The sequence below is a fragment of the Protopterus annectens genome, chromosome 7.part0 (assembly GCF_019279795.1).
Source record: "Protopterus annectens isolate FY-2018-M chromosome 7.part0, PAN1.0, whole genome shotgun sequence".
NCBI lineage: Eukaryota > Metazoa > Chordata > Ceratodontiformes > Protopteridae > Protopterus > Protopterus annectens.
In genome coordinates, this window is record NC_056739.1 from 1,037,470,947 (window position 1) to 1,037,497,434 (window position 26,488).

Below are 26,488 nucleotides of genomic sequence, written 5' to 3' on the forward strand. Positions count from 1 at the left end.
TGTAGATGTTGTAGTCTGGCAGGCCACTTGTCTTGTATCCACTTCCCATTCAGATGAGCTCCCCAAGCTTTGCCTGAGGCATCTGTCGTTAGAATCTGACTCTCCTCTGGCCGGGTCACAGAGAGTCCCTTGTTTAGGTGACATTCCTGAGCCCACCACAACAATTCATTCTGAATGCAACGTATTATTTGAATGACAGTGTCCAGATCCTGGCAGTGCTGTGTCCATACATTTTTGAGATACCATTGTAACTTCCTCATATGCAGTTTGGCATTGGGAAGCACCAGAATACAAGATGCCATGAACCCCAAGGCTTGAAGGACTGTCCTTGCAGTCAGCCTGGACTGATGAGACAATTGATGAAAGTAAAGGGAAAGATTCTTTTGTTTGTCCGGGGTCAAAAAGGCCATCTGGGATGCTGTATTCAGTCTTACACCCAGAAAGCACATGTCCTGAGAGGGTACTAGACTGGACTTTATTTCGTTCACAGAATACCCCAGGCATCTTAGCACTGCTATCACATATTCCAAATGATGAAGAAGCTCGTCCCTTCCTTGAGCCAGAATCAGGCAATCGTCCAAATAAGGATAGATCTGTATTCCTTTTAGCCTGAGGAAAGCTATAACTGGAGCCAGAACTTTCGTGAACACTCTGGGAGCAGTAGATAAGCCAAAGGGCAATGCAGAGAACTGATAATGAGAAGTCCCAGCAAAACGCAGATACTTCCTGCAACTCAGTCTGATAGGAACATGAAGGTAAGCCTCCTTGAGATCCAAAGTTACCATCCAATGATCTTTGCCCAGCAGAGGTAAAAGCTGTTGTAACGTCAACATTTTGAACTTGGGAATGTCCAGATAAGTGTTGAGGGTAGATAAATCCAAAATTGGTCTCCACGTGTTCCCTTTCTTTGGCACTAGGAACAGGCGAGAATAAAATCCTAGGCCCACTTCTGGGACCGGCTGTATGGCCCCTATTTGAAGTAACAGAGAAATTTGTTTGTGAGCCTCTATTCTTTGATGAGGAGGAACGTCTGGCATGCCTTTGAAAGGAGGCAAGGTATGGAAATAAAACCTGTAACCGTGGTGTATGATATCCAATACCCATCTGTCTTGGGTAATTAAACTCCAATTTTCCTTGAAAAGTGCCAACCTTCCTCCCAAAGGTGCTGCCAGACGAGAAGGCTCTGGCCGCTGAAAAGGTAGGTCATTGGGTCTGTTTACGAAAGGACTGACCCCTGCCCTCACCCGAAGACTGTGCAGGTGAACTCCCTGTCCTAGGCCTGAAAGAGCCCTGAGCTCTGCCCCTACCACGTCTAGACCTACCCCTAGACTGGGAATCATAAGAAGGATACGTCCACCCCTTGGTAGGCCAATTTCTACTAAACTTCGGAGGCTGAACCTGCAAAAAAATCTTTAACAGTCTGCATAGACTTAGCCTTGTCTTCCATTTTCTTTAAGACTGCCTCAACAGGAGAACCAAACAACACATCAGATTGTAAAGGAGCATCTAAAATCCTTGTCTTAACATGGCCAGATAAATTCTGATCCCTCAGCCAGGCGTGCCTGCGAAGAACTGACCCAGTGGCAGCCACCCTAGACTAGGCCTGTACAGCATCAAAACCACATTGCAAAGAATGCTTACCCACCTGTTCAGAAACATGTACTAAATCTTGTAACTCTTTACACTCAATACCTTCCGCCAGAGCATCAACCTTAGACTTCAATTGTGAAAGGAGATAGTTTTGGTATTTCAACATGTGAAACTGGCAATTCAAAGCCCTCATAGCTAGGGTGGAAGTATAAACCTTCTTTCCCCATCTATCCAAAGCCCTGGCCTCTTTATCTGGAGGAACCGGATTCTTGACAACAGAAGCCTCAACACCTTTAGGCCCCTGACTAACAGTTTCTGGGTCTGCCCTAGGACTCTTAAAAAGATACTTATGAGCTTCAGGCACCCTGTAATACCTATCCGGTTTAACAGAAGCAGGAGGCAAAGAATCAGGATTAAGAGAAGCCTCTGCAAAAACATCTTCCACCACATCCAGAAATGGAGGTATAGCCAAAGGCCTATGCTGGGGTAAAAACAAAAATTCCCTAAGCCTTTTCCTGGAATCAGAGAAGTCCTGACCTTCCCACTTAAAATGCTCCCTCATGGAATGAAGAGTCTCTGAAAAAGAAAAATCCTCAGGAGGAGAAGCAGAAGGAGTAGAATCATCCACATCAGAATCAGAATAAGGAGAATACTCGAAGCCTTGGAAACAGAAGGAGAGGGCCTAACCACCCTAGGAAGGGAGGGGAGTACAGTAACCTGAGAAGCCCCTTCAGCCTGACCTGCCTCCTGAGAGGCCACATCCTGCAATAACAAAGTCTCTCCCTGGGACTCCAAAGAAACCTTCGGTGGAACCACCGGCTCCACCGACACCTCTAAAGAACCGGCGTCCGGTACGGACGGTTCTTCTAGCCTAGGCTTAGCTGCTTTGTCCTTGCGCTTCTTGAAGGCGGGCGTCGGAGCATCCGACGGCATTTTATAATTGCACCGCTTCCCGAAGACTAACCTGGCACAATCTAACCTTCTCTTTATAGTGCGCTTATTGAATCTAGCACAAGAGCGACACCCAACAACGTCGTGCTCAGGCCCTAAACAAGGAATACACAAAGTATGATAATCTCTATGCGGTATCTGTTTCCCACAAGAAATACAGTTATTCACTTTTTCTGACATCCGGTAAACCACTGAGGCAAGAAAAACTAAAATATTCCCAACGGGTACTTAGCCAACTTTGACTGTCTGAAACTCAATTGAAAATTTCAGAACGCCGAACGGCACTTGCAACGCTGCTTCTGCATCGGACCATGCGGCAAAAAAGACTGAGGATATGACGTCGGTCATGCGCATTTGTACCCTGACGTCCTGATGTCAGTCAAATGCGCCTTGACCGACGTCAGCCTTATACTTTGTTATTCGGGCCGACCGAGGACAGCGGACTACCCAAGTGTTAGGACTGCAGCAATGTGAGATGAAGAACATCCACACTGCAAGGTGCGTTTAGTTACTCTACTTGCAGAACGCATTTAACTCTTTAGATTCTGCACAAGCAGGAAAGGAAGACATTTTTTGTTTGAAGAGTTCCAGGGTATGTTGCTGAAATGTTAGCATATGGAACTGGCAGTTCAGCGTCTGGTAACAAGAGGAGCTGAGGTGTATACTTTTTTTACCCCATCTGTCTAGTGCTTGGGAATCCCTATCTGAGGGGGGTGGGATTCTTAGCAGAAATTGCTTTAATTCCTTTAGGCCCTTGAGAAATGACCGCAGGGTCAGCAGTAGGATTTTTAAAAAAAAAATTAGAGAGTCAGGGACTCTAGTACCAATCTGGTTTTCTGGGTGCAGGAGGGAGGGTGTCAGGAGTCAAGCTGGATTCCAGGAAAACATCCTCCACAACATCTAGGACTGGGGGTGGGGGGTGGCCAAGGGTCCGTGCTGTGGAAGATGTAAGAATTCAGAGTCTTTTTAGACTGAGGGTAGTCCTGACTCTCCCATGGAAAATCTTCTGGGGAGAGGCTAAAGGGCTGGAATCCTCTGCATCAGAATCCTCATAAGTAGAAAGGGGTTGCATATGTCTTTATATTCAGATGCATCACAGTCATCTGACTCCTCAGATAAAACTACAGGGGACAGATCTCTTCCTTTTGGAGGGGGTAGTTGGCCTTCCGCCATTTTAAGCATTTGAGACTGAGGCAAGGAAACAGGTGCCCAAGATTGGGTCGGTTTCTTGGGTGTGGTTCATACCCTGGGCCTAAAAATGTCATTTTTGAAAGAACGGTAGCCGCAAAAGAAGTCCGTTTATGTCGAGAATCGGTACTGCGAAGAAAGTACAGTTTTGTACCTACCATAAATGTAGATGTCCGAGAGGAATGCATCTGCAGTCCTTACAAATGGGTTGTCCTGTCGTCAGGCAGCCCTTCGGTCGGCCGGATTCCAAAGTCTGGGTGCGGCTTCGGCTGGTGTCGCACTTCACCCGACATCATTGCGGCAGATATTCTGGTATAAAGGCATCAGCCGACGCCATTTTCCTCAGTGTTTCCTGCCCCAGATGCCAGGTGCCCTCTTGGTAGGCTAAATTTGGATAAATGCCAAAGTTTCCAAATAGTAGAGAGCAAACACACAAAATAAACATGTATGCACATATATACAAACAAATACACCATAACAGATCCCCCCCAAGCTAGCTGAAGATTGGTAAGTACCCTAGGAGTACCTCAGAGGGGAAGGAGGGTGGGTAATCCTGACTGCAGATGCATTCCTCTCAGACATCTACATTTACGGTAGGTACAAAACTGTACTATGTCCTTCAAGGATGCATCTGCAGTCCTTACAAATGGGTAGAATACCATAGCTAAACTAGGGGAGGAGGAAATGAGAATAGATTATGGTGTAGTCAGGATCCCTTGCAAAACAGCAGTGGCAAAGCCAGCACGGGATCTAGAGTATAGAGGTAAGTTATAATGTTTGGCAAATGTATGCACGGAGGTCCAAGTAGCAGCCTCTATAATGTCCTTGGTAGCCACTCGTAAGAAAGCTGTGGTAGTGGCTGTGGCCCTTGGAGTGAGGCCTGATGTTCTCTGGAGTTTTCTTTCCATGGTAGGAGTAACAAAGTCTAATGCAATTTCCTATCCATTTGGAGATTGTCTGTTTAGAAATTGGTTTTCCTTCTTTTCCTGTTGCATAAGCTACCAGAAGCTGGTCAGTTTTTCTATTGTTTTTTGTCCTGTCCAGGTAGTAGCGTAATTGCCTGTGTACATCCAAGGTATGTAAGAGCTTTTCCCCCCTGTTCTGTGGATTGGGGAAGAATGTAGGAAGGTGGATAGCCTGATTTAAAGAGACTCTGGATACCACCTTAGGCATAAATGTAGGATTTGTTCTCATGGACACTATCTTGATGGAAGATCAGGAAGGGTTGTACTGCCATTAATGCTTGTAGTTCAGAAATCCTTCTTGCTGAAGTTATTGCCAGCAGGAAGGCAGTCTTCCAGGATAAGTACTGCAAATCTGCTGTAGCTGCTGGCTCGAAAGGAGGTAGAGTCAGTTTTTCTAGCACAAAGTTCAAGTCCCATGCTGGCAATGGAGGTTTCCTGGGAGGTTTTACATTTTAATTCCCTCAGAAACTGTCTGAGCAGAGGATGCGAGAAGACAGGAGGATCCAAGCTGTATTGTGCTGAAATAGCTGATGCATGTATCTTGGAGGAATAGGACAGGCCTGTGTGGTAGAGCTCGGCCAAGTACTCCAGGATGTTGGCTATGTTCACCAGTGTCACATCTTGCCCTTTTGCAGCACTCCAGATGAGATATCTTTTCCATTTTGCTGCATAATTCTTTCTTGTTGAAGGTCTACGAGCCTCCAGGATTATGTCCTTAACCCTTTGGGATAAATTTGGGTTAATTTCGGTCATGTAATGTTCCAGGCAGTTAGCTGCAGAGTTTTTAGGCTTGGATGCAGAATGCTGTAGTTGTTCTGTGTCAGCAGTAATGGGATCAGGGGTAGTTTCCATATTTGTTCCCGGGACATGCTCCTCAGCAGTGGGTACCAATGTTGTCTTGGCCAGTCTGGGGCTATCAGAATGATCCTCGGACGTTCCTCTTTGATCTTGTGAAGCACCTTGTGCATCAAAGGAAGTGGTGGGAATGCGTATGCTGTCAGGCTTTTCCAACTGAAGGATAGGGAGTCCACCTTCCAAGCAAGTGGGTGGTAAGTCCTTGTGCAGAATTTCTTAACTGGTGATTGTATGGGGATGCAAACAAGTCTATTTGTGGTAATCCCCATTTTCTTGTGATGGCTATGAAGATGTCCGGATGCAGCATCCATTCGTGGGCATCTGTTGTAGTTCTGCTTAATATGTCTGCTAGAATGTTTTCCCTCCCTGGTACATAAATTGCCTGTAACTGAAGGTTGTAACTCAGAGCCACATCCCATAGGTCTAGTGCCAGCCGGCATAGGGGGTATGAATGTGTGCCTCCCTGTTTGTTGATGTACCACATAACTGTGGTGTTGTCTGTCCTTATCAACAGCTGGCCTTCGTGGAGAAGAGGTCTGAATGCCTGGATTGCCAATTTTACTGCCATCATTTCTTTTAGATTTATGTGCAGATGCAGTTGGTCTGGAGTCCATAGGCCTTGAATGCACTTGTCCATCATGTGTGCCCCCCAACCGAGGTCTGAGGCATCTGTCGTGATAGCTTGTCTTGGATGACTTCTGCTGAATGGCAGTCCTGTGTTTGATTGACAGGCCTGAGCCCACCATAAGAACTCTTGCTTCAGGCATGGGATCATTGGAATTTTGGTTTCCAGTCTGTGCTTGTGCTGAGACCACAAATTCTTTAGGTACCACTGTAGCTTTCTCATATGAAGCCTGGCATGAGGGACCAGAATTATGCAGGATGCCATGAAACCTAGAGCTTGTAGCACTTTTCTTGCAGTTAGATGGCTCTGCTTTGTTAATGCCAAGAAATAGAGAGGAAGTTGTTCTTTCTTTTCTGCAGTTAGAAATGCCATTTGTTTTGATGTGTCCAGTTCTGCACCCAGAAAGGTTATTATTTGGAATGGAATCAGCCTTGACTTTTTTGTATTGACTGTGTATCCCAGGGCTTGTAGCAGGTAGATGACTTTGTAAGTCTTCTGTTAATTTGTTTTTGTTGTCCGCTTGTATCAGGCAGTCGTCCAGGTAGGGATAGATTTGAATTCCCTGAAGTCTGCAATGAGCGATTACTGATGCCAGGCATTTCGTGAACACTCTGGGCGCAGTAGATAAGCCAAAGGGCAATGCTGAAAATTGATAATGCTCTGATCCTGCAAGAAATCTGAGGTATCTTCTGCAAATTGGTCTTATGGGGACGTGCAGGTATGCCTCCTTGAGATCTAGAGTTACCAGCCAAGACTCCTTTCCCAGCATGGGAAGAAGCTGCTGTAGAGTCAGCATTTTGAATTTTGGAACAATGAGGAATGTGTTTAGAGCGGACAGATCTAGAATAGGCCTCCATTTGTTTTCTTTTCTTGGTACCAGGAAGAGCCTGGAGTAAAATCCCTTCCCTTGCTCCATAGATGGTACCTTTTCCACAGCTCTCATTCTTAACAGAGATATTTGTTTTAGAGCTTCTGCCCTTTGAGTAGGTGGTAGGTTTGGCATTCCTCTCTTTCCTGGTAGAGTATGGAAATGGAACCTGTAACCTTGGTCTATAGTTTGCAAAATCCATTTTTCTCTTGTAATGCAGTGCCAGTTTCTTGAAAATAAGGTTAGCTTTCCGCCTAAGGGTGCTTCTAGTTGTTCACTGGTAGGCAGTGTCACCGCCAAGTCACTGTGATTGAGTTGTAGTGGTGGTGGCTGTATCCGTGCCTCGTTGGTTGTTACACTGCCACTGGCGACCCCTGTAGGCACCTCTGGATTGGTTTCTGCCTCTAGAGCGCCTATTCCTGCCTCTTTGTGCCTTAGAGGACTCCGGAAAGGACCAATTTTTGGAGGGCCAATTCCTGCTAAACCTTGGAGGTTGAACTTGTAAGAAATATTTTACTGTTTGCACAGATTTTGCTTTCTCTTCCATCTTTTTCAGAACCTGCTGTGCGGGGGCACCAAATAAATTGACCTTGTCCATAGGTGCATCCAAAAGCTTAGATTTGACATGGTCTGGTAATGCCTGTTCTTTCAACCATGCATGCCTCCTGATAACTGTGCCAGTCATGGCTGATCTAAAGGAAGCCTCCAGTGCATCATAGCCACATTTTAAAGAATGGTTACTAACCTGCTGTATGTTATGTAACATTTCTTGAACATACTTTTTATCTAAAGATTCTTCAGAGGACAGCTTTTTAGTTAACTGATCAAGCATAAACTCTTGATATTGAATCATATGAAATTGGCAGTTCAAAGCTCTAGCTGACAAAGTAGCAGAGGTGTAAACTTTTTTACCCCATCTCTCTAAGGACCTGGATTCCCTTTCAGAGGGGAGGGGTTTTTTAGAAGAAGTAGCTGCTACAGCTTTAGGGCCCTGTGAGATAGTCTCTGGATCTGCAAAAGGGGCCTTATATAAGTGGTGATGAGTGTCCGGGACCCTGTAGTACCTATCTGGTTTAGCAGGAGCCGGAGGTAAAGTATCAGAAGTGCAAGCATCATTAAATGCATCATCAACAACAGATAGAACTGGAGGAATAGCTAAAGGCCTATACTGTGGTAAGTGTAGAAAGGTCCTAAGTCTTTTTCTCGAGTCTGAGAAATTTTGGCCCTGCCACTGAAATTGTTCCCTCATAGCATGCAAGGTTTCCCCAAAGGAAAATTCCTCAGGAGGAGAGACTGAAGGGATGGACTCCTCAGCATCGGAGTCTTCGTAAGGAGAATTAAGAAGCCTCAGGAGGATCTGAATGTTCTGAATCATCAGAAGAATCATCTGTGGCTACTGGCTCAGGGGGCTCTGCTCTAGGCCTCTTTTCTGGAGGAGGGAGAGAGGCCCTGTCTGGATGAGGCTGGGATCCACGGATTAAAGTGATGAGATCCTGTGCCAAAGAAAGCATATGGGAGCTGATGCTGGGCCTGTGGGAGGGGGGCTTGGCAGGCACAGGTTTGGAAGTTTTGGCTGCTTTAGCCCTGGCAAAGGCCTTAATAGACATAGCTGGAGGAGGCCTAGCAGCTCCACGTGCAGGAGTAGAAATATCTAGTGGAATGGTGTCTGATAAATCCTGTGAAATCACAACAGAAGGCTGGATTTCAGAAGCCGTTTCTACCAGAATAGAAGAGGCCTCGGTAGTAGGCAAGTTATCGGCTGAAGAAAGAACCGCTTGCTCAGTTTCGGCCGAAACAGAGACACTCATGGATTGCTTAACTGCGGTTTCAGCCGAAACAGCGGACCGCGAGTGTCGGTCCTTTTCTTTGCGTTTTTTAGTTATTTGCGTAGTCGGAGGATCCGACGGCATAATGTAGGCAAAATCGGAGCCGAAAATCTGTTCAGCAAAGTCCGAGCGACGTTTAAGCGTCCGCCGGTTAAAAGAAGCACAGGCTAGACAAGCTGCTACGTCGTGGTCTGGGCCTAAACAATGTATGCAATAGGAGTGGAAATCTTTATGAGGTATTTGTTTCCCACAAGATAAACAGTTAACTTTCTCTGACATCGGCTGAGGCAAGAAAGCGTCTCCAACGGGGTACTTAGCTTTATAGAAGTCTTCTAAGTTTTATTCGGTAGTAGTAATCTCTGGATCTGACCGACCGGCACCTGCGAACAGCTTCTGCTTCGGGCACCACGCGGCAAGAAAGACTGAGGAAAATGGCGTCGGCTGATGCCTTTATACCCGAATATCTGCCGCAATGACGTCGGGTGAAGTGCGACACCAGCCGAAGCCGGACCCAGACTTTGGAATCTGGCCGACCGAAGGGCTGCCTGACGACAGGACAACCCATTTGTAAGGACTGCAGATGCATCCTTGAAGGACATCATCCTAGGAAGCCTGTGCCTGCTCAGTAGGCTTCAGACTCATCCAACGTAGAGACTACTGCAGGATCCTTAGTCGAATAAGAGTTTTGTGGCATACCGGACTCCGAAATGGTCTCTGGTAGCCTGCGAATCTACAGAAGCAGGCATCAGGGGCTGCAAAAGCTCCTAATGGAGGACTGATGACTAGCTTAACAGAAGCGGTGGCAAGTTTGGACCTGTGTGGTCTGTCTATCTTTATTCTTTTGGAAGAACTGCTGTCGGATGGCTTACCGAAGCCATATTGAGTTAAAGGTCTGTAAGCGAAAATATCTGGCTACAGTAAGGGCCAGACGATGGATAGTTCTGGTGTTGAACAAAGCACAAAAGCGACAGCAGGGGACGTCATGGTCTGGGCCTAAACAAGTGACAGTAACAATGAAAGTTGGTGTGGTATTTGCTTTCCACAGGCAAGACCATTGTTAACTTTTTTTCTGACATCAGTTAGTGCAAGAAAAAAGGATCCCAAACAGGATACTTAGCTTTAGAAGACTTTAGCTTCAATTCGGTAGACAAAACTCAGGTAGTGGCTGACCGGCACTTGCCAACTGCTTCTGCTTCAGGCTCCACGGCAAGAAAGACTGATGTAATGGTGTCAGCTGCCTTACTTTATACTGCTGACGTCAGTCCTAAAGCGAAAGCAACTGACGCAGAAATACCAAGCCTCTGGTATTCAAGCCAGCAGAGGGCTACCCTGGCAGGGATAACCCAAATGTGATGACCAACAGTGAAACACGAAAACATCACCTGGTGTACAGCTGGCAGCTGAAAAGTTCTGAGGGCTTGTGTGTACAGACGTCACCTTTATAGCAAACGTGCCTGCCTCCACATCAGATGTCCGATGCACCATGAGGGACTGGAAAAGCTTTGGAAACCTGGCCAAACAAGCTGATCGGAAGGGTAAACCCACTAGTAGAATACTGCAACACTGGTCTACATCTACAGGTACATCTGTATGGAAGGGGTCTAGTTGCCTTTAAAGACACCAGGAGAATCTTTTCCATCTTGCTAAACAGAATCTCCTAGTAGTAAATTTCCTGGCCTCCCGCAGGCAGATGGCACTTCCTCCGAATAAAGGTGTCCCTATCCCCCACAGGGTGAGGGTTGGCAGAAGGATGGATGAAAGATCCCTTCTGTTGTGTGAAAAAGGTCCACCTTGCGAGGCAACTTGTAGTGATGAACCTTGGCAAGGGATAAGAGGGGGAAACCAATGCTGCCTTGGCCAATAGGGGGGTCAACCAGCAAGACTTTTGGTTTGTCCCACTGAATTTTCAGCAGGACCTTCTGTACAAGAGGGAAGGGGAGGAAAGCATATAGGAACATCCTCTTCCAGGATATTGTAAAGGCATCCATTTCTCCACGCTTGTGGTGAAAGCATCCTTGAGTAGAACAGCTGTAGCCGTTTGTTCTGAGGGGAGGCAAACAGATCTGTGGAGTGCCTCACTGGGGACAATGTCTAAGAAAACACCTCTGTGCAACATCCATTTGTGGTTTTGAGACAATGATCTGCTGAGGGCATCTGTGATGGGATGTAGACTGCCTGTAATGTTACATTGGATTGAGTGGCCAACTCGTATGCCTGTATGCCCAGCTTGCAAAGTAAATAGAATCTGGTCCCTCCCACACCTTTTGCTAATGTACCACATCACTGTGGTATTGTCTGTGAAGACTTGGAGGGGGCCTGGGTGTAGAAGCGGGAGGAAAGTCTTCAGAGTTAGGAGAAGAGCAGTTATTTCCCTCACACAGGTGTGTTTTTCGGAGGGAGGGCTCCTATTGAGCTTGTACCTGGAGGCCATTCACAGTGCCCCCCCCACCCCAGATCAGAGGCATCTGTTTTTATGTGTTGAACTGCCTTGATGGGCTGTAGTGGGAGTCCTGGATTCTGTAGGATTTGGTGGATCCACCACCTTAACTCATTTCAGACAGGGTAGGAAGGACACCTGAAAGTCCAGTGGGTAGTTGTACTGGGACCAGACTTAAGTACCACGGGAAATTCATGTGCAGCCTGGCAAGGGGCACCATGGAAAGACTGGCTGCCATTCAACCCCAGTTGAAGAAATTTCCTGGCTGTCATGTGGGAAACTAGGAGACAATTTTGGAAATGGCTGGTTAGAGAAGTGACCTTTTCTGGTGGGAGGAAGACCTTTGTCGGATCTGTCCTTACTCTGCAACACAAGATCTGGTCGTGGGATGGAATGAGGGAGGACTAGAGTAGGTTAAGTGTGAAACCCATAGTTCCTAGAAGAGAAACAGTGAATCAGGTGTGTCTGAAGACTACTTCTGTTCGGATAAGAAGGTTGTCTAAGTATGGGAATATTTGTATGCCTTTTGTTCTGCAGAAGGCTACTGCTGGGGCTAAACACTTTGTAAATACCCCTGGTGCTGTAGACAAGCCAAAGGGCAAGATAGTAAATTGATAGCGCAAAGATGGCACTGCAAAATGTAAGAATCTCCAGAAGTCTGGATTGATAGGGATATGAAGATATGCCTCTTTCAGGTCCAGAGTGGCCACAAAGATCCTGGGTGTCAAAAGTGGAAGAAGGGTTTGCAGGGATAGCATGTCACACATTCCAAAGTGGAAAGCACATCCAGGAAGGGGGTTTAGCAGGGACGGGTCCAGGATTGGTCTTCCATGGGCCATCCTTTTTTCGAACAAGGAAGAATATGGAGTAAAAACCTTGACCCTCTTGTCCTGGAGGAAACCTCTGATTCCCAATAGCTAATCCTGAATGACTAGGAGGTATGAGGTGAACCTGTGTTTTTTTTTTTTTTTTGGAGGGAGGGGTATGCTTTTTGGAGAAGGCTTCTCCTGCCAAGTCATGAAGTACCCTTTTTCCACTACTGATACAACCCAGCAGTCTGAGGTGATTCATTGCCAGTGGGGAAGACTGAGAAGCGGGCAGAAAAGGGGGAAATGGTGAAGGGTATTTAGGCAGTCACGCATGTCCATCTAGAAAGGGCTGCCTGGGAGCAGTGGAGCTAGTACTAGTGGATGAGGACTTCCTGGGCTTTGAAGAGGAGGGTGCAGACGCCCTAAAGTACAGTTTTGTACCTACCATAAATGTAGATGTCCGATAGGTATGCATCTGCAGTCCTAACATATGGGTTGTCCTGCCTCAGGCAGCCCTTCGGTCGGCCGGATTCCAAAGTCTGGGTCTGGCCTCTGCTGATGTCGCACTTCACCCGACGTCATAGCTGCTGTTTATTGGGTATAAAGGCATCAGCCGACGTCATTTTCCTCGGTGTTTCTTGCCCCAGAAGCCAGGTGCCCTCTAGGAAGGCTAAATTTGGATAAATGCAAATAATTCCAAACAGTAGAGAGCAAACAATATATACAAAAAAAAAAAAAAAAAAATATATATATATATATATATATATATATATATACATATATATATATATATATATATATATATATATATATATATACACACACACATATATATATATATATATATATATATATATATATATATATATATATATATATATATATATATATATATACACACATACATACATACACACACACAAACAAATGCACCATAATAGATTCCCCCAGCTAGCTAAAAGAGGTGTAAATACCCTAGGAATACCACAGAGGGAAGGAGGGTAATCCTGACTGCAGATGCATACCTATCGGACATCTACATTTATGGTAGGTACAAAACTGTACTATGTCCTTCAAGGATGCATCTGCAGTCCTAACATATGGGTAGAATACCATAGCCAAACTGGGGGAGGAGGCACTAAGATAAAGATGGTGTAGTTAATATCCCTTGCAAAACAGCAGTTGCAAAACCTGCTCGGGATCTAGAGTATAAGGGAAGATTATAATGCTTGGCAAATGTATGCACGGAGCTCCAAGTAGCAGCTTCTAAAATGTCTTTGGTAAACACTCCTCATAGGAAAGCTGTAGTGGTGGCTGTAGCTCTTGTGGAATGAGGTCTGATATTATCAGGAGTTGTCTTTCCATGAAAAGAGTAGCAAAATAGAATGCAATTTCCTATCCATTTTGAGATTGTCTGTTTTGAAATTGCTTTTCCTTGCATTCCTGTTGCATATGCTACCAGAAGCTGGTCAGTTTTTCTGCTGGTCTTAGTTCTGTCCAGATAGTAGCGTAATTGTCTGTGCACATCCAAGGTATGTAGCAGTCTTTCCCCCTGTTCTGTGGGTTGGGGAAGAATGTAGGTAAATGAATCGCTTGGTTCAATGATACTCTGGAGACCACTTTTGGCATAAAAGTAGGGTTAGTTCTCAGAGAGACTCTGTCCTGATGGAAGATAAGGAAGGGTTGTACTGCCATTAATGCCTGTAACTCAGATACCCTTCTTGCTGAAGTAATTGCTAGCAGGAAAGCAGTTTTCCAAGACAAGAATTGTAATTCTGCTGTTGCTGCTGGTTCAAAAGGGGGAAGTGTTAACTTTTCCAGCACAAAGTTGAGATCCCATGTAGTTGGTGTAAGGTGGTTTCCTTGGAGGTTTTACATTTTTGATTCCTCTCAGGAACTGCCTGAGTAGAGGATGAGAGAAGACAGGAGGATCCATGTTGTATTCTGCTGAAATTGCTGATGCATGAATCTTAATGGAGGAGTAAGACAGGCCATTGTGGAACAGCTCTGCTAAATATTCCAGGATGTGTGCTATGTTTGCCAATGAGACATTTTTTCTCCCTTTGCTGCACTCCAAATGAGGTATCTTTTCCACTTGGCTGAATAAGTCTTCCTTGTGGAGGGTCTGCGTGCCTCCGGGATAATGTCCTTAACCCTCAGAGATAAACCTGGGTTATTTTGTTTTATGCAATATTCCAAGCAGCTAGCTGCAGTGTTTTCAAGTTTGGATGTAGGATCTTGTAGTTGTCCTGTGTTAGTAGTAAGGGACATACAGGTAGAGGCCATGCGTATGTCCGACACATGCTTCTCAGTAGCGGGTACCAATGTTGCCTCGGCCAGTCTGGAGCTATCAGAATTACCCTTGGCTGATCCTCTCTGATCTTCAGTAGAACTTTGTACATCAAGGGAAGAGGTGGAAATGCATATGCTGTCAGGTTTTTCCAGCTGAAGGAAAGGGAGTCCACCCTCCAAGCAAGTGGGTGGTATGCTCTTGTGCAGAATTTCTTCAATTGGTGATTGTGTGGGGAGGCAAACAGGTCTATCTGTGGTAGTCCCCATTTCTTTGTTATGGCTTTGAAGATATCTGGATGCAGCATCCATTCGTGAGCATCCGTGGTAGTTCTGCTTAAGGTGTCTGCTAGAGAATTTTCTTTTCCTGGTACAAATCTGGCCTGAAGTTGAATGTTGAGATTCAGGGCCACATTCCACAGGTCCATTGCCATCCGGCATAGAGGATATGAATGTGTACCTCCCTGTTTGTTGATGTACCACATGACTGTGGTATTGTCAGTCCTTATCAGCAGATGACCCTGTTGGAGTGGTCTGAATGCCTGGATCGCATGTTTCACTGCCAGCATCTCCTTTAGATTTATGTGTAGATTCAGCTGGTCTTGGGTCCATAGGCCTTGTATACACTTGTCCACCATGTGTGCCCCCCATCCTAGGTCTGAGGCGTCCATGGTGATGGTCTGGCTTGGATGAGGTTTGTGGAAAGGCAAGCCTCTGTTCAACTGACAGGCCCGAGCCCACCACAGGAATTCTTGCTTCAGGCATGGAATTACAGGAATCTGGGCTTCTAGACTGTGCTTGTGTTGAGACCATACATTCCTTAGGTACCATTGTAGCTTTCTCATATGCAGCCAGGCATGCAGAACCAATATTATGCAGGATGCCATGTAGCCCAGGGCTTGCAGGACTTTCCTTGCAGTAAGCTGAGCTTGTGTTGTTAATGTCATGAAGTAGACTGGTAGTTGCTTTTGTTTTTCTTCTGTGAGAAAAGCCATCTGAGTTGATGTATCTAGTTCTGCACCCAAGAATGTTATCCTTTGGGATGGTACTAGTCTTGACTTTTGCATGTTGACTGTGTATCCCAAGGCTTGCAACAGTTGTATGACATTTTCCAAATCCTTTAATTTTGCCTTGTTGTCCGCTTGTATTAGGCAGTCGTCCAGGTATGGGTAAATTTGAATTCCCTGAAGTCTGCAATGAGCAATTACTGATGCCAGGCATTTCGTGAATACTCTGGGCGCAGTAGATAAGCCGAAAGGCAATGCTGAAAATTGATAATGCTCTGATCCTGCAAGAAATCTGAGGTGTCTTCTGCAATCTGGTCGTATAGGGACGTGCAGGTATGCCTCCTTGAGATCTAAAGTCACCAGCCAAGACTCCTTGCCCAGCATGGGAAGAAGCTGCTGGAGGGTCAGCATTTTGAATTTTGGAACAATGAGGTATGTGTTCAGTGCGGACAAGCCTAGAATAGGTCTCCATTGATTTTCTTTTCTTGGTACAAGGAAAAGCCTGGAGTAAAATCCTTGGCCTTGTTCCATGGGTGGCACCTCTTCTATAGCTCTCATCCTTAGTAAGTTGCTGATTTGTCTTAGAGCGTCTGTTTTTTGGCTTGGTGGTAGGTTTGGCATTCCTCTCTTTTTTGGTAGAGTGTGGAAGTGAAACCTGTAGCCCTTGTCTATTGTTTGTAAAGTCCATTTGTCTCCTGTAATGTAATGCCAGTTGTCGGAGAATAAGGCTAGTTTTCCGCCCAAGGGTGCCTCCAGTTGTTCCCTGGTAGGCGGAACTAGAGCCAAGTCATTGTGACTGCCCTGTGGAAGTGGTTGTAGTTGATTCTGTGGCAGTACTTCTCTGGTTGGTAGGTTGCCACTGACGTCCCCTGTAGGCACCCCTAGATTGACCTCTGCCTCTTGGGCGTCTATTTCTGCCTCTCTGCGCTCTGGAGTTGTCTGGAAAGGACCAATTCTTCGAAGGCCAATTTCTGCTAAACCTCAGAGGTTGGACCTGTAAAAAATCCTTGACTGTTTGGACAGATTTTGCTTTTTCTTCCACCTTCTTTAGAACCTCCTGTGCAGGGGAGCCAAACAAACATTGTTTCTCCATGGGAGCATCTAGGAGTTTTGACTTAACATGGTCTGGTAAGGATTGTTCTATTAACCGGGCATGCCTTTGAATCACTGTTCCAGTCATAGCTGATCTAAAGGAAGCCTCCAGTGCATCATAGCCACATTTTAAGAAATGGTTACTGACCTGCTGAGAGTTATGTACCAAATCCTGAAGGGACTTGCGGTCTAAAGGTTCAGGAGAAGACAGTTTTTTATTTAGCTGGTCTAACAAAAAATTCCTGGTACTGAATCATGTGAAATTGACAGTTCAAAGCCCTGGCCGAAAGAGTAGCAGAAGTATAAACCTTTTTACCCCATCTCTCTAATGCTCTAGATTCCCTTTCAGAGGGAAGAGGGTTTTTGGCAGAGGCAGCTGCCACCTTTAGGGCCCTGTGAAATGGTTTCAGGGTCTGCAACAGGAGCCTTATACAAATGGTAGTGTGTGTCCGGGACCCTGTAATATCTGTCTGGCTTGGCAGGGGCCGGAGGAAGAGAATCAGGAGCAGTACAGGCATCATCATATGCATCATCAACAACTGTTAGTACTGGCGGAATGGCTAGAGGCCTATGCTGAGGTAAGTGTAAAAAGGTCCTTAGCCTTTTCCTTGAATCAGAAAAATCCTGGCCCTGCCATTGGAAGTGTTCCCTCATAGCATGCAAGGTTTCCCCAAAGGAAAATTCTTCAGGAGGAGAAGCAGAAGGAATGGAGTCTTCTGCATCAGAATCCTCATAAGGAGAATATGGGCCTTCGTGAGGGTCTGAAATGTCCGAGTCATCCGAGGAATAATCTGTAGAGACAGGTTCCGGGGGTTCAGTCCTAGGCCTCTTGTCTGGAGGGAGCTGAGAGGCCCTGTCTGGGTGAGGTTGGGATCCTCTGATCAAAGAAATGAGATCCTCAGCCAGGCTGAGTATTTGGGGAAGTAGAGGTAGGCCTATGTGAAGGAGTTTTGGCAGGCAAGGCCTTAGAATATTTAGCTGCTTTAGCCCTGGCAAAAGCCTTGATAGACATGGAAGCAGGGGGTCTAGCAGCCCCACGTGCAGGGGTAGATATGTCTAAAGGAATAGTGTCTGACAATTCCTGGGTGCCTGCTTCTGTATCAGTAAATTCAGTAGCAGATTCAGCCATGCTCTGTGAGGCCTCTGCTATCGGAGGCATGCTTTCGGCCGAAGGAAGAACCGGGGGCTCGGTTTCAGCCGAAACAGAGACATTTGCGGCTGGCCTAACCGTGGTTTCAGCCGAAACCGCGGGCCGCGAAGGTCTGTCCTTTTCCTTGCGCTTTTTAACTAATTGAGTAGTCGGAGTCTCCGACGGCATTTTGTATGCAAAAGCGGGACCAAAAAACTCCTCTGCAAACTCCGACCGACGTCTAAGTGTCCGTCGGTTGAAGGAAGCACAGGCTAGACAAGCTGATACGTCGTGGTCTGGGCCTAAGCAAGGAAGGCAGTAAGAGTGGAAATCCTTATGAGGTATTTGTTTCCCACAAGTTAAACAATTTACTTTGACATTGGCTGAGGCAAGAAAGAGTCCCCAACGGGGTACTTAGCTTTTTAGAAGTCTTCGGTAGTAGGAATCTCTGGATCTGACCGACCGGCACTTGAACAGCTTCTGCTTCAGGCACCGCGCGGCAAGAAAGACTGAGGAAAATGGCACCGGCTGATGCCTTTATACCCAATAAACAGCAGCTATGACGTCGGGTGAAGTGCGACATCAGCCGAGGCCAGACCCAGACTTTGGAATCCAGCCAACCGAGGGGCTGCCTGAGGCAGGACAACCCATATGTTAGGACTGCAGATGCATCCTTGAAGGACATCAAAGCTTGGTTTTGCTGGGCAGTTTCTACAGAATTTAGAAACTGTAGATACAAGTAGATGCTTCAGATCCTGCAGTTCTTGGCTTTTTCCCTGCATATTTTTGAAAAGTTCTGCAGATTGCTTACCAAAAAGGAACTTGTTATTGAAGTCATCTGGCAGAGGCTGAAGTCTAAGCCAGGAATACCTACACAAGACAGAAGCAGATGCAGCTGACCTGGCTAAGGCTACAGCAGCATCATAGCTGCATTTTAATAAATGCCTGGCTACTTACCTCAAAAGTTTCCTTAGCAGCACAACTTGAGGCTTAGATGGGAAGTCAGGCATAGTGGAGAGTAGACCAGAGACCTGGGAAACTATCTATTGCATACTTTACCATACGAGTTTGTTAACTGATTGCACTGAAGGCCAGGGTTGAGGAAGTTTAAATTATCTTTCCTAACCTAGCCATCACCTTACTGTCCTTATTATCAGACAGTAGCAAAGAGGAAGATGGGATTTACCTAAACTGTGTCGGCTACCACAGCAATCACAACAAGGTCTGCCATGGGAGGTTTGATCAGGTACTTAAAAATCAGGTACCTTATAGAACTTGTCAGGCCTTTTTGGGGCTGGTGGCGGAGATTCTGGGGTTTTGGAAGCAGAGGCAGATGTCCAAGTATGCAGGAAATAATGGAGAAATAGCAGTGGGAGAGGTGGACTCCATCTACAGAAGCTGGAAGCATCTCTTCTACTCCTCAGTCGTTTGGGTAGAGTTCCACTTAAAAGATTCTCATTTTGGAGAATGCATCCTCAAAGGTTGTCTTTTGTTGGGGAGTTCCTTTCTAGGGAATCCTCATCTGGGGAGCAGTACGCCATGAGAGAGGCCAACTGGGAGGCATAAGTGAGATTTTCAGTGGAAGAAGAATCTTAGAGTCTGAAGGTTGTACAGAGCTAGCAGAGGCAGTCCTGAGACTTGGGAGTTGGCAAAGGAAGTTGTGAGGCAGCAGGCTTCTAGGTCATAATGGCCTGAAAAATTGACTGAGAAAATGCCTGCCGGTCAGGCTAATCTTTAGCTGGAGGAGATAAAAGAAAACAAAAGACTTGGCATTTAACAGAAGGAATCTTGAGATGGCCAATAGGCAAAAGGCCTGATATCAGCTGTCAGGCCTGGGGTTGTAGTAGCTTCCTCGGAACAGGCTAATGGCAGCTGTATGGGTGAGCCAGGCCCCCCCCCCAACATATTACAGAGAAAGACATCGCAGAAACGTCCGCGGACATGCTGACACCCCCAAGAAGGAAGGTCCAAAATGGTACCCATCAAAGTCACCAAACCTACTGGACATTCCTCAGCTCAGCCCCTAGACCTAGCTAGTGGGACGTCCGAAGTTGGGAGACGCAGTGTCAGGCACAGAAACCTTGGCTTTTTAGGTGGCTCCACCTGCACGGCTGATTCAGGATCAGAGGGCAAGGCACTTCAGGCTTTTGTTTTCAACAAATAGTTTGAGGGCTGCAAAAGGTCTTGGGGATGAATGACTGGCAGATATGACACTATATGGTTGAGACACGGCCTAAGCAAAACAGGCAGAGGTTTTATGCATCTGTGTGCGGAATTTGCCCAACTGCACTTGCATTTTCCCTTCCTAGAAGACATGGACAGAGTCCACTAAAAACAGCAACCCAAGCCTAGTCAAAAACATAAGGAAAGATTTGCCAATCGGGTACTCATCTTAAACGAATTCAGTAGTAGGAAGCAGAACGAGCAAGTTAATGTTAGACTGCAGCAGAGAAGTTCTGAGGTCTGTGCATGGGGAGGTCACATTTATAGACAACTGTTTACGGTGTCTGTGTGTGAAGTTCCACACCTTACAGCAGCCAGGCTAAAGCTTTGATATAGGAGCCAGACATTCAGGTCACCTGAGGCGGAGGATATCACAAGTGAGAATACTGCAAACGTGAGAATAGGACATGAAAGCTCAAATCAAAACCGGTGCAGTGTCACACATTCCAAAGTGGTAAGAATAATTTAATGGAAACACTCAAATTCACTTAAAAAAATAATTTAGAAGGCACACCAGAAGAGCATCCAAGAATTCCATGGCAATTCAACAAGTGATCCCAGTAGGGTCAACAGATTCAGTGTGTGTGTGTACCATTTAGGTGTGAAAAAAGTATTTTTGCACATCACAAGGCAGTAAAACTCTTCACTCATTCCCTTCACATTCTAAACTCTAACATGCAGTAAGAAGACTTATACGGAACATTGATGGGACCAAGCTTAACAGAAGTATCTTACCTCCCATGGTGCTGGCCATTGCTCCCATGCCAGTGCCCATTCCAGTACCCATTCCAGTCATGGCGCCAGTCATGGTGCTCCCCATACCTCCCATTCCTCCCATGCCTAAAGAAAGAAGGGGAAGGGGAGTTAGATGTGCATCTCTGCTGAAATACACTGAAAAGGGGACTAAACGGGTGATACTTACCAGCCATTGTTCCCATTGTGCTACCAAAACCTCCCATTCCCATGCCGATTCCATCCATTCCACGAAACCCAGCTGCTGCTTAGACAAAGTGAGAAAAAAAGCTTTAGCTTGCAATACTTTGTGCCAAAATGAAAAGTTGTACTACCAGTACTTCAGTCTTACCTCCAGCTCCCATCCTGGCCAAACTAGCTGCATCCATCCCCAATCCTATAGGGAAAAAACAAACCGTTATAACAACTTTTACCCACTAATACACAATTTTCAGTCCATTAAAAGAATTTAAAAAAAAAAGTGTTCCTTTCAATACTCAGAAAAAATGGTATGCTTAATACAATCGCATGTTAAACAGACTGGGGGGGGGGCAGATATCTGACACTAGGCTGTAATGCCAGCTTTAACAAATCAGTCAAGTGTCAGGCTAAGTAAACTGAAAGGCACCTGCTTCAAAACAAAACATCTCACAATCAAATAAGAGTCAAAATTCAATATAAAAGTTGAAGCTTAACAATAAACATAAAACTACCACACAATCACCTACTTTACTGCCTGCAATTGTAACATTTTCAATGTATTATGAAACAGTTTACTACAGAATGTAGGAAAAGTTATGTGAACTGCTTACAATGACTTCAAACCACTACCTCAGTGTAGTGACTAGACTTAGTCAGACAAATCTTCCACAGGTGTGGCGGCACCCCCCTACTGGAAACCAGGTACAAGTGCATACAACACAGCCATCTCCGAAACTGCTAGCAAGTAACCACTCAAAAATCCAGAAGGGGCACAACCGCTCCCCACAAAAAAGGTTTTAAAGAACTACTGGTACAGGCAGCAGATTATGCATACTTAAACTACAAAAATCACTGAAAAAATCCACTTATGCTAAACTGAGTGTCAGAAAATGCCAGACATGACGTGTCTAGAGCTAGTGGTGGTTGGCTTTATTGGCATGATTGTATCCACAGAAAGATTTAGCTCGCTGCATCCTAAGAGTACAGCTGTCAGGAAAGCAGTGTTCCTGTGCATCTTGAAAGGTTATATTTATCTTTTTTTTTCTCTCTCTCCAAAATCTCTATTTCAATTTTCTTTTTTTCCAAGTAACAATACAACTCAAAAACACAAATAAGCAATACAAATACATATGTAAAGAGACAATCTCGTTTTGAGAAAATTACACAGACGCGCACACACACACACACACATATATATATATATATATATATATATATATATATATATATATATATATATATATATATATATACACACACACACACACATACACACAATATATACACTAGAAGTCACTACATCAAGTACAGTATGAGAATTCTTATGTTCATTTGGTCTCGAGGGATACCTTATATGGAAAGTAAAGACAGAAATTTAACCATTTATTGTATGGTTAGGGAAAATATCTAGATACACATACTAAGAGAAGGGGGAAAATGCAAGAAAACTGGTTATACTACATTCATTTCTTATTAAAAGGTTAGCTTTTCATGTCAATTTGTGGGCAAATTTTATTCAAGAATTGTATATAGTAAGTAACCCCAATAATTTTGGTAATAGCGTTTGTTTTTGAATAAAACAATTTGCGAGATGAGATGGACATTTGATAGAAAGATTGCTAAAATTTTCCCATGTAATTTGTGACATGACATTCCAATTCTTTGTAATAAAGAATTTAATAAGGGCACACATCGTAATAAAATACATGTTTTAATATTTTTGGAAGTAGACTGATGTTAATGTGCAACATAGCTGTCTCCCATGCAAGGGTTGATTTTTCATATCCCATCTTCTCTAATCTTACTCTCAAGGAACACCATAAGTTGTGAAATTTAGTACAGTTCCACATGACATGCAAAATATCAGCGGTTTGATCCGGACAATGGGGACCATAGGCGAAAAGTTAGGATTGAATTTAATTTAGATACGGTACAATACAGATTTACCATAATTTGTGTATATAACAGCTTCTTGAAAGGAATGAATTTGATTGCATTTTCAATGGCTAGTTTTATTTTCTTCAGTCAGTAATTGATTTTTCGTTTGCCAATAGTTTGAAAATAAAGAATTCTGATTACAATTTTATAAGTCTTGAAATTGTTTTCCCTTTAATGGCAAGACTTTTCAAGTATTAATTTAACTAAATTTATGCTCTGTAAGTCCGTGTGTATTTGTGAGAATTTAGCATTTATAAGATGAAGTTGGTTACGGATAATACTATATTTCATAGGAAGTTTTGAGTTCAAGTCTCATTTGCCCCGTGTTAGAGTCTTTTCATTGGTATATATCCCATATTGTGTAGTCTTATCAGGGGGTAGTATGTTAGATTTACAGGTTTATTATTTATTAGTAGATTAGGATTTAGGTGTAACGGTTGTTTAAGGGCAAAAGAGAGTCAGCTACTTGCAATGATTTAAATAGTTTGTGTTGTAAGAATCACGTTTTTAATTAGTGGGTGTAGATTCTTTGTGTATATGCTAGTCTGGTTTAAATTCAAGAATGGTAGGGATATATTATAGCCAAGGGATTTCAACTGTTCATACCAGATTTTGGTCCACTGGGGAGTCCATGTATTTATATACGAGTTATAGTTTATTTGTATTAGTCTGTAGACAGTAACTATACTATAGTAAAGCTTAAAAATCAGGCAACCCCAATACCCACTTATCTTTGGCGAGTACAAGTTTTCCATATTTAATTCTGGTAGACTTGGGATACCATAAGAATCTTGATATAGCTTTTTCCATGGCAAGGAAGAAGTTTTGGGGAATATTTGAAAAAGTAGCATTTAACTGAAAGAGTATTCTTGGCAGAAAATGAATCTTGACACTAACTTTTGACAGACATATTGATGTTCGTCCATCTATCAATATCATTTTGAATACTAGTCCATGTACTTAGTAGGTTATTGTTCATAATATCTTTGAAGTCCGAAGTAAATAGTATTCCTAGATATTTAATCTGATAGTTTACTTTGATCTCTCATGTGAAAGTACAATTCTTTAGGACCTATAGGATTGAGGGGAAGTGTGACTTGTTTAAATTTAAGTTATAGTTTGAAACTACCGAGAACTCATCAATAGCTTTAAGTATTTTTGGGAGGTCAGTAGTGGGGAGTTGGAATTATATATTTAAGTCATCTGCAAAGGCAGAGTATATAAGATTTGCATTGTGGATTCTGGGAATACGAGTTTTTTTTTTTTGCGAAATAAAGAAGCACTATTATTTTAACCCATTTTCTTTTCCTTTCCCTAACCCAAAGTTGGTCATCTAAGTGAGTTTCTTGCAAGAAAGAAAAATTTATTTTCTTTTTATCTACCATAACTAACATTCCAAGAGTCTATGGTTATCATGTTTTATTAATATTGTTGAAACTTCTCATTAGTTGATAATCAAAAATACAGTTATAAACTTAGTCTGTTAGTGTATTTATCTTAATATTAAGTGTTGTGACTTCTATACTCCTAAACTCTAAAAAGGTGCCTAACCACCCATCCCCTCTGTATTATTAAATGTGCAGGAGTTAACAGACTTATTTTTAGCAACAAGGAGTAAATATTTATCAGCGGGATGTCAATACCCATACTGTTCCAAATGCGAACAGTCATCAGCTAACAGACTGTGCCCATCCCACTCCTTTTATTTATGTACTGCATATCCATTTTCAGACTTCTTAAAATAGTATGTTAATTGTACCCTTAGATAGACAGAAAGAGAAAAGTAGCTTTTATAAAAAGTTTTGTAGTAACAGCAACATATTATAATTCTTAACATTCCAAGCTACCATATAGGTGGCAATCCACTAAGCACAGAAGAGGTTATCAGGGACCTGGGGACCCAGGTTGACAGTGGCCTTTCTTTTGACACTCACATTGCTAAAGTGGTTAGAAAGACCTTCTACATTGCCCACCTGATCATGAAGGGATTCACATCCAGATCTAGTGAGGTCATTGTTCCCCTGTACTCTTCACTTATCAGACCAATGATCGAGTACAATGCCCCATTCGGGATGTATCTCACCCGACATCTGCAGCAATTGGAGAGACCCCAAAAGTTCCTCACCAAAAGGATAAAGGGACTCCAAAATCTGTCATATGCTGCCAGATTGGAGAAACTCCAGCTCTATTCAGTCGCATACCGTCTGCTCAGAGGTGACATGTGCCTGACATACAAGGCCATGTCCAACCCGGAATTAATGGACATGCTCCACCTCAAAAATCCAAATCCACCAAAACCACTAGAGCAAGCGACTTAAACCTTAGCACGGATATAAATAGGGCGTGCTGGAGGGATAGATTTATCACTCAGAGACTCCTATGCTGTGGAATAAAATCCGGTCCATGTGAGGCAGAGCACCTCGCTGACTCTGTTCAAGAGAAATCTAGACCTGTGGATGGGAGATCGTAGGTTTACCCCGGGAATCATCTCTGGGTCACTGCTGGACAGAGGCACAACAAACTAATGGGCACAGTATTTTTTCATATAAGGGGTGGCGTAAGCCACAATAATTTGGGCTAGGCTTATAAATGCCTTAGGGCAGATAGCCTAGTATAAACCTATGAACCTATGAACCTATAAGAGTTAGAGTTTACAAACTACTTTCAAAAAACATACAATATATGAACATTTAAAGAAGACAGCACTTTAAAATTCAACAACATTTGCTTTATTCTTGCCAACAGCAACCAACTGTGGTTCTTTAAAATGTATTGGAAACATCCATTTAACACTGCACTGGCAAAAGCCATACAAGCACATAATTATGAACTCATATTAATGAGTGCCATCTAATGGACAACAGGGAAAAAAGAAAAAAATGTTTTTGTACCCTGCTCAGACACATTTAAAAGTAACTCAATGGTTATGCCAGTAGAATAATGATTATACATTTTAAACATTTAAAGGCGGCAGCACTTTAAAATTCAACATTTGCCTTATTCTTGATAACCGCAACTAACTGTGGTTCTTTAAAATGTATTGGAAACTTCATTTAACACTGCACTGGCAAAAGCCATATAAGCACATCATTGTGAACTAATCCGCGGTGGTGCAGCAGTAGCATTGTTGCCTCACAGCAAAAGGAAATCCTGCTAGTTTCTCGGCTGGAGTGCGGGGAGTGCCTTCTGTGTAGAGTCTGCATATCCTCCCCGTGATTGGGTGGGCGTTCGAAAGACATGCGTAAATGGGCATGCCTTCGTTGAAGGTTGAACGTCGAGCTAGCACCTTGGCGTTTGTGAAAGTCTACTGCCAATCATTAGCGGACCAGAGTTCCATTGTGGCGACCCCTAACCGGGAAAAGCCGAAAGAAACAAAATTGTGAACTCTTATATTAACCAGTGCCATCTACTGGAATAACAGAGCAAAAAAAAAAGAGAAATGTTTTTGTACCTTGCTCGTAGAGCACTTAAAAGCAACTCGATGGTTATGCAGTAGAATAATGATCATACGTTTTAAACATTTAAAGAAGGAAGCACTTTAAAATTCAACATTTGCATTATTTTTGCAAACTGTGGTTCTTTAAAATGTATTGGAAAGGTTATATTTATCTTTAAAGGAAACCTCACTGCACTCCTGAAACGAGTACACTTCTCAATGTTTCCAATTTCTTATTTCCAAGTAAAGGTGCACGCATGAAACTAGAGCACCAAGTGGCACCTGCAAGCTAACTAGACTTGCTAAGCATGAAAGTGAAATGGTATG

The 26,488-nt window shown here is 43.9% G+C and overlaps 1 protein-coding gene across 2 annotated transcripts in view; it reads right to left on the reverse strand.

Annotated features, from left to right (window-relative positions):
• MYEF2 (myelin expression factor 2) overlaps nt 1–26,488 on the reverse strand; it is a 534,185-nt gene that overhangs the window by 134,111 nt on the left and 373,586 nt on the right. The window contains exons 11-13 of one of the 2 annotated variants that reach the window (XM_044077583.1): nt 20,939–20,983; nt 20,777–20,851; nt 20,590–20,694 (exon numbers count right to left, since the gene is read on the reverse strand). In XM_044077583.1, coding sequence (XP_043933518.1) covers nt 20,590–20,694; nt 20,777–20,851; nt 20,939–20,983 — 225 coding nt within the window. Of the gene's footprint in view, nt 1–20,589; nt 20,695–20,776; nt 20,855–20,938; nt 20,984–26,488 lie in introns of both variants that reach the window. The other variant, XM_044077582.1, reaches the window with a different exon arrangement.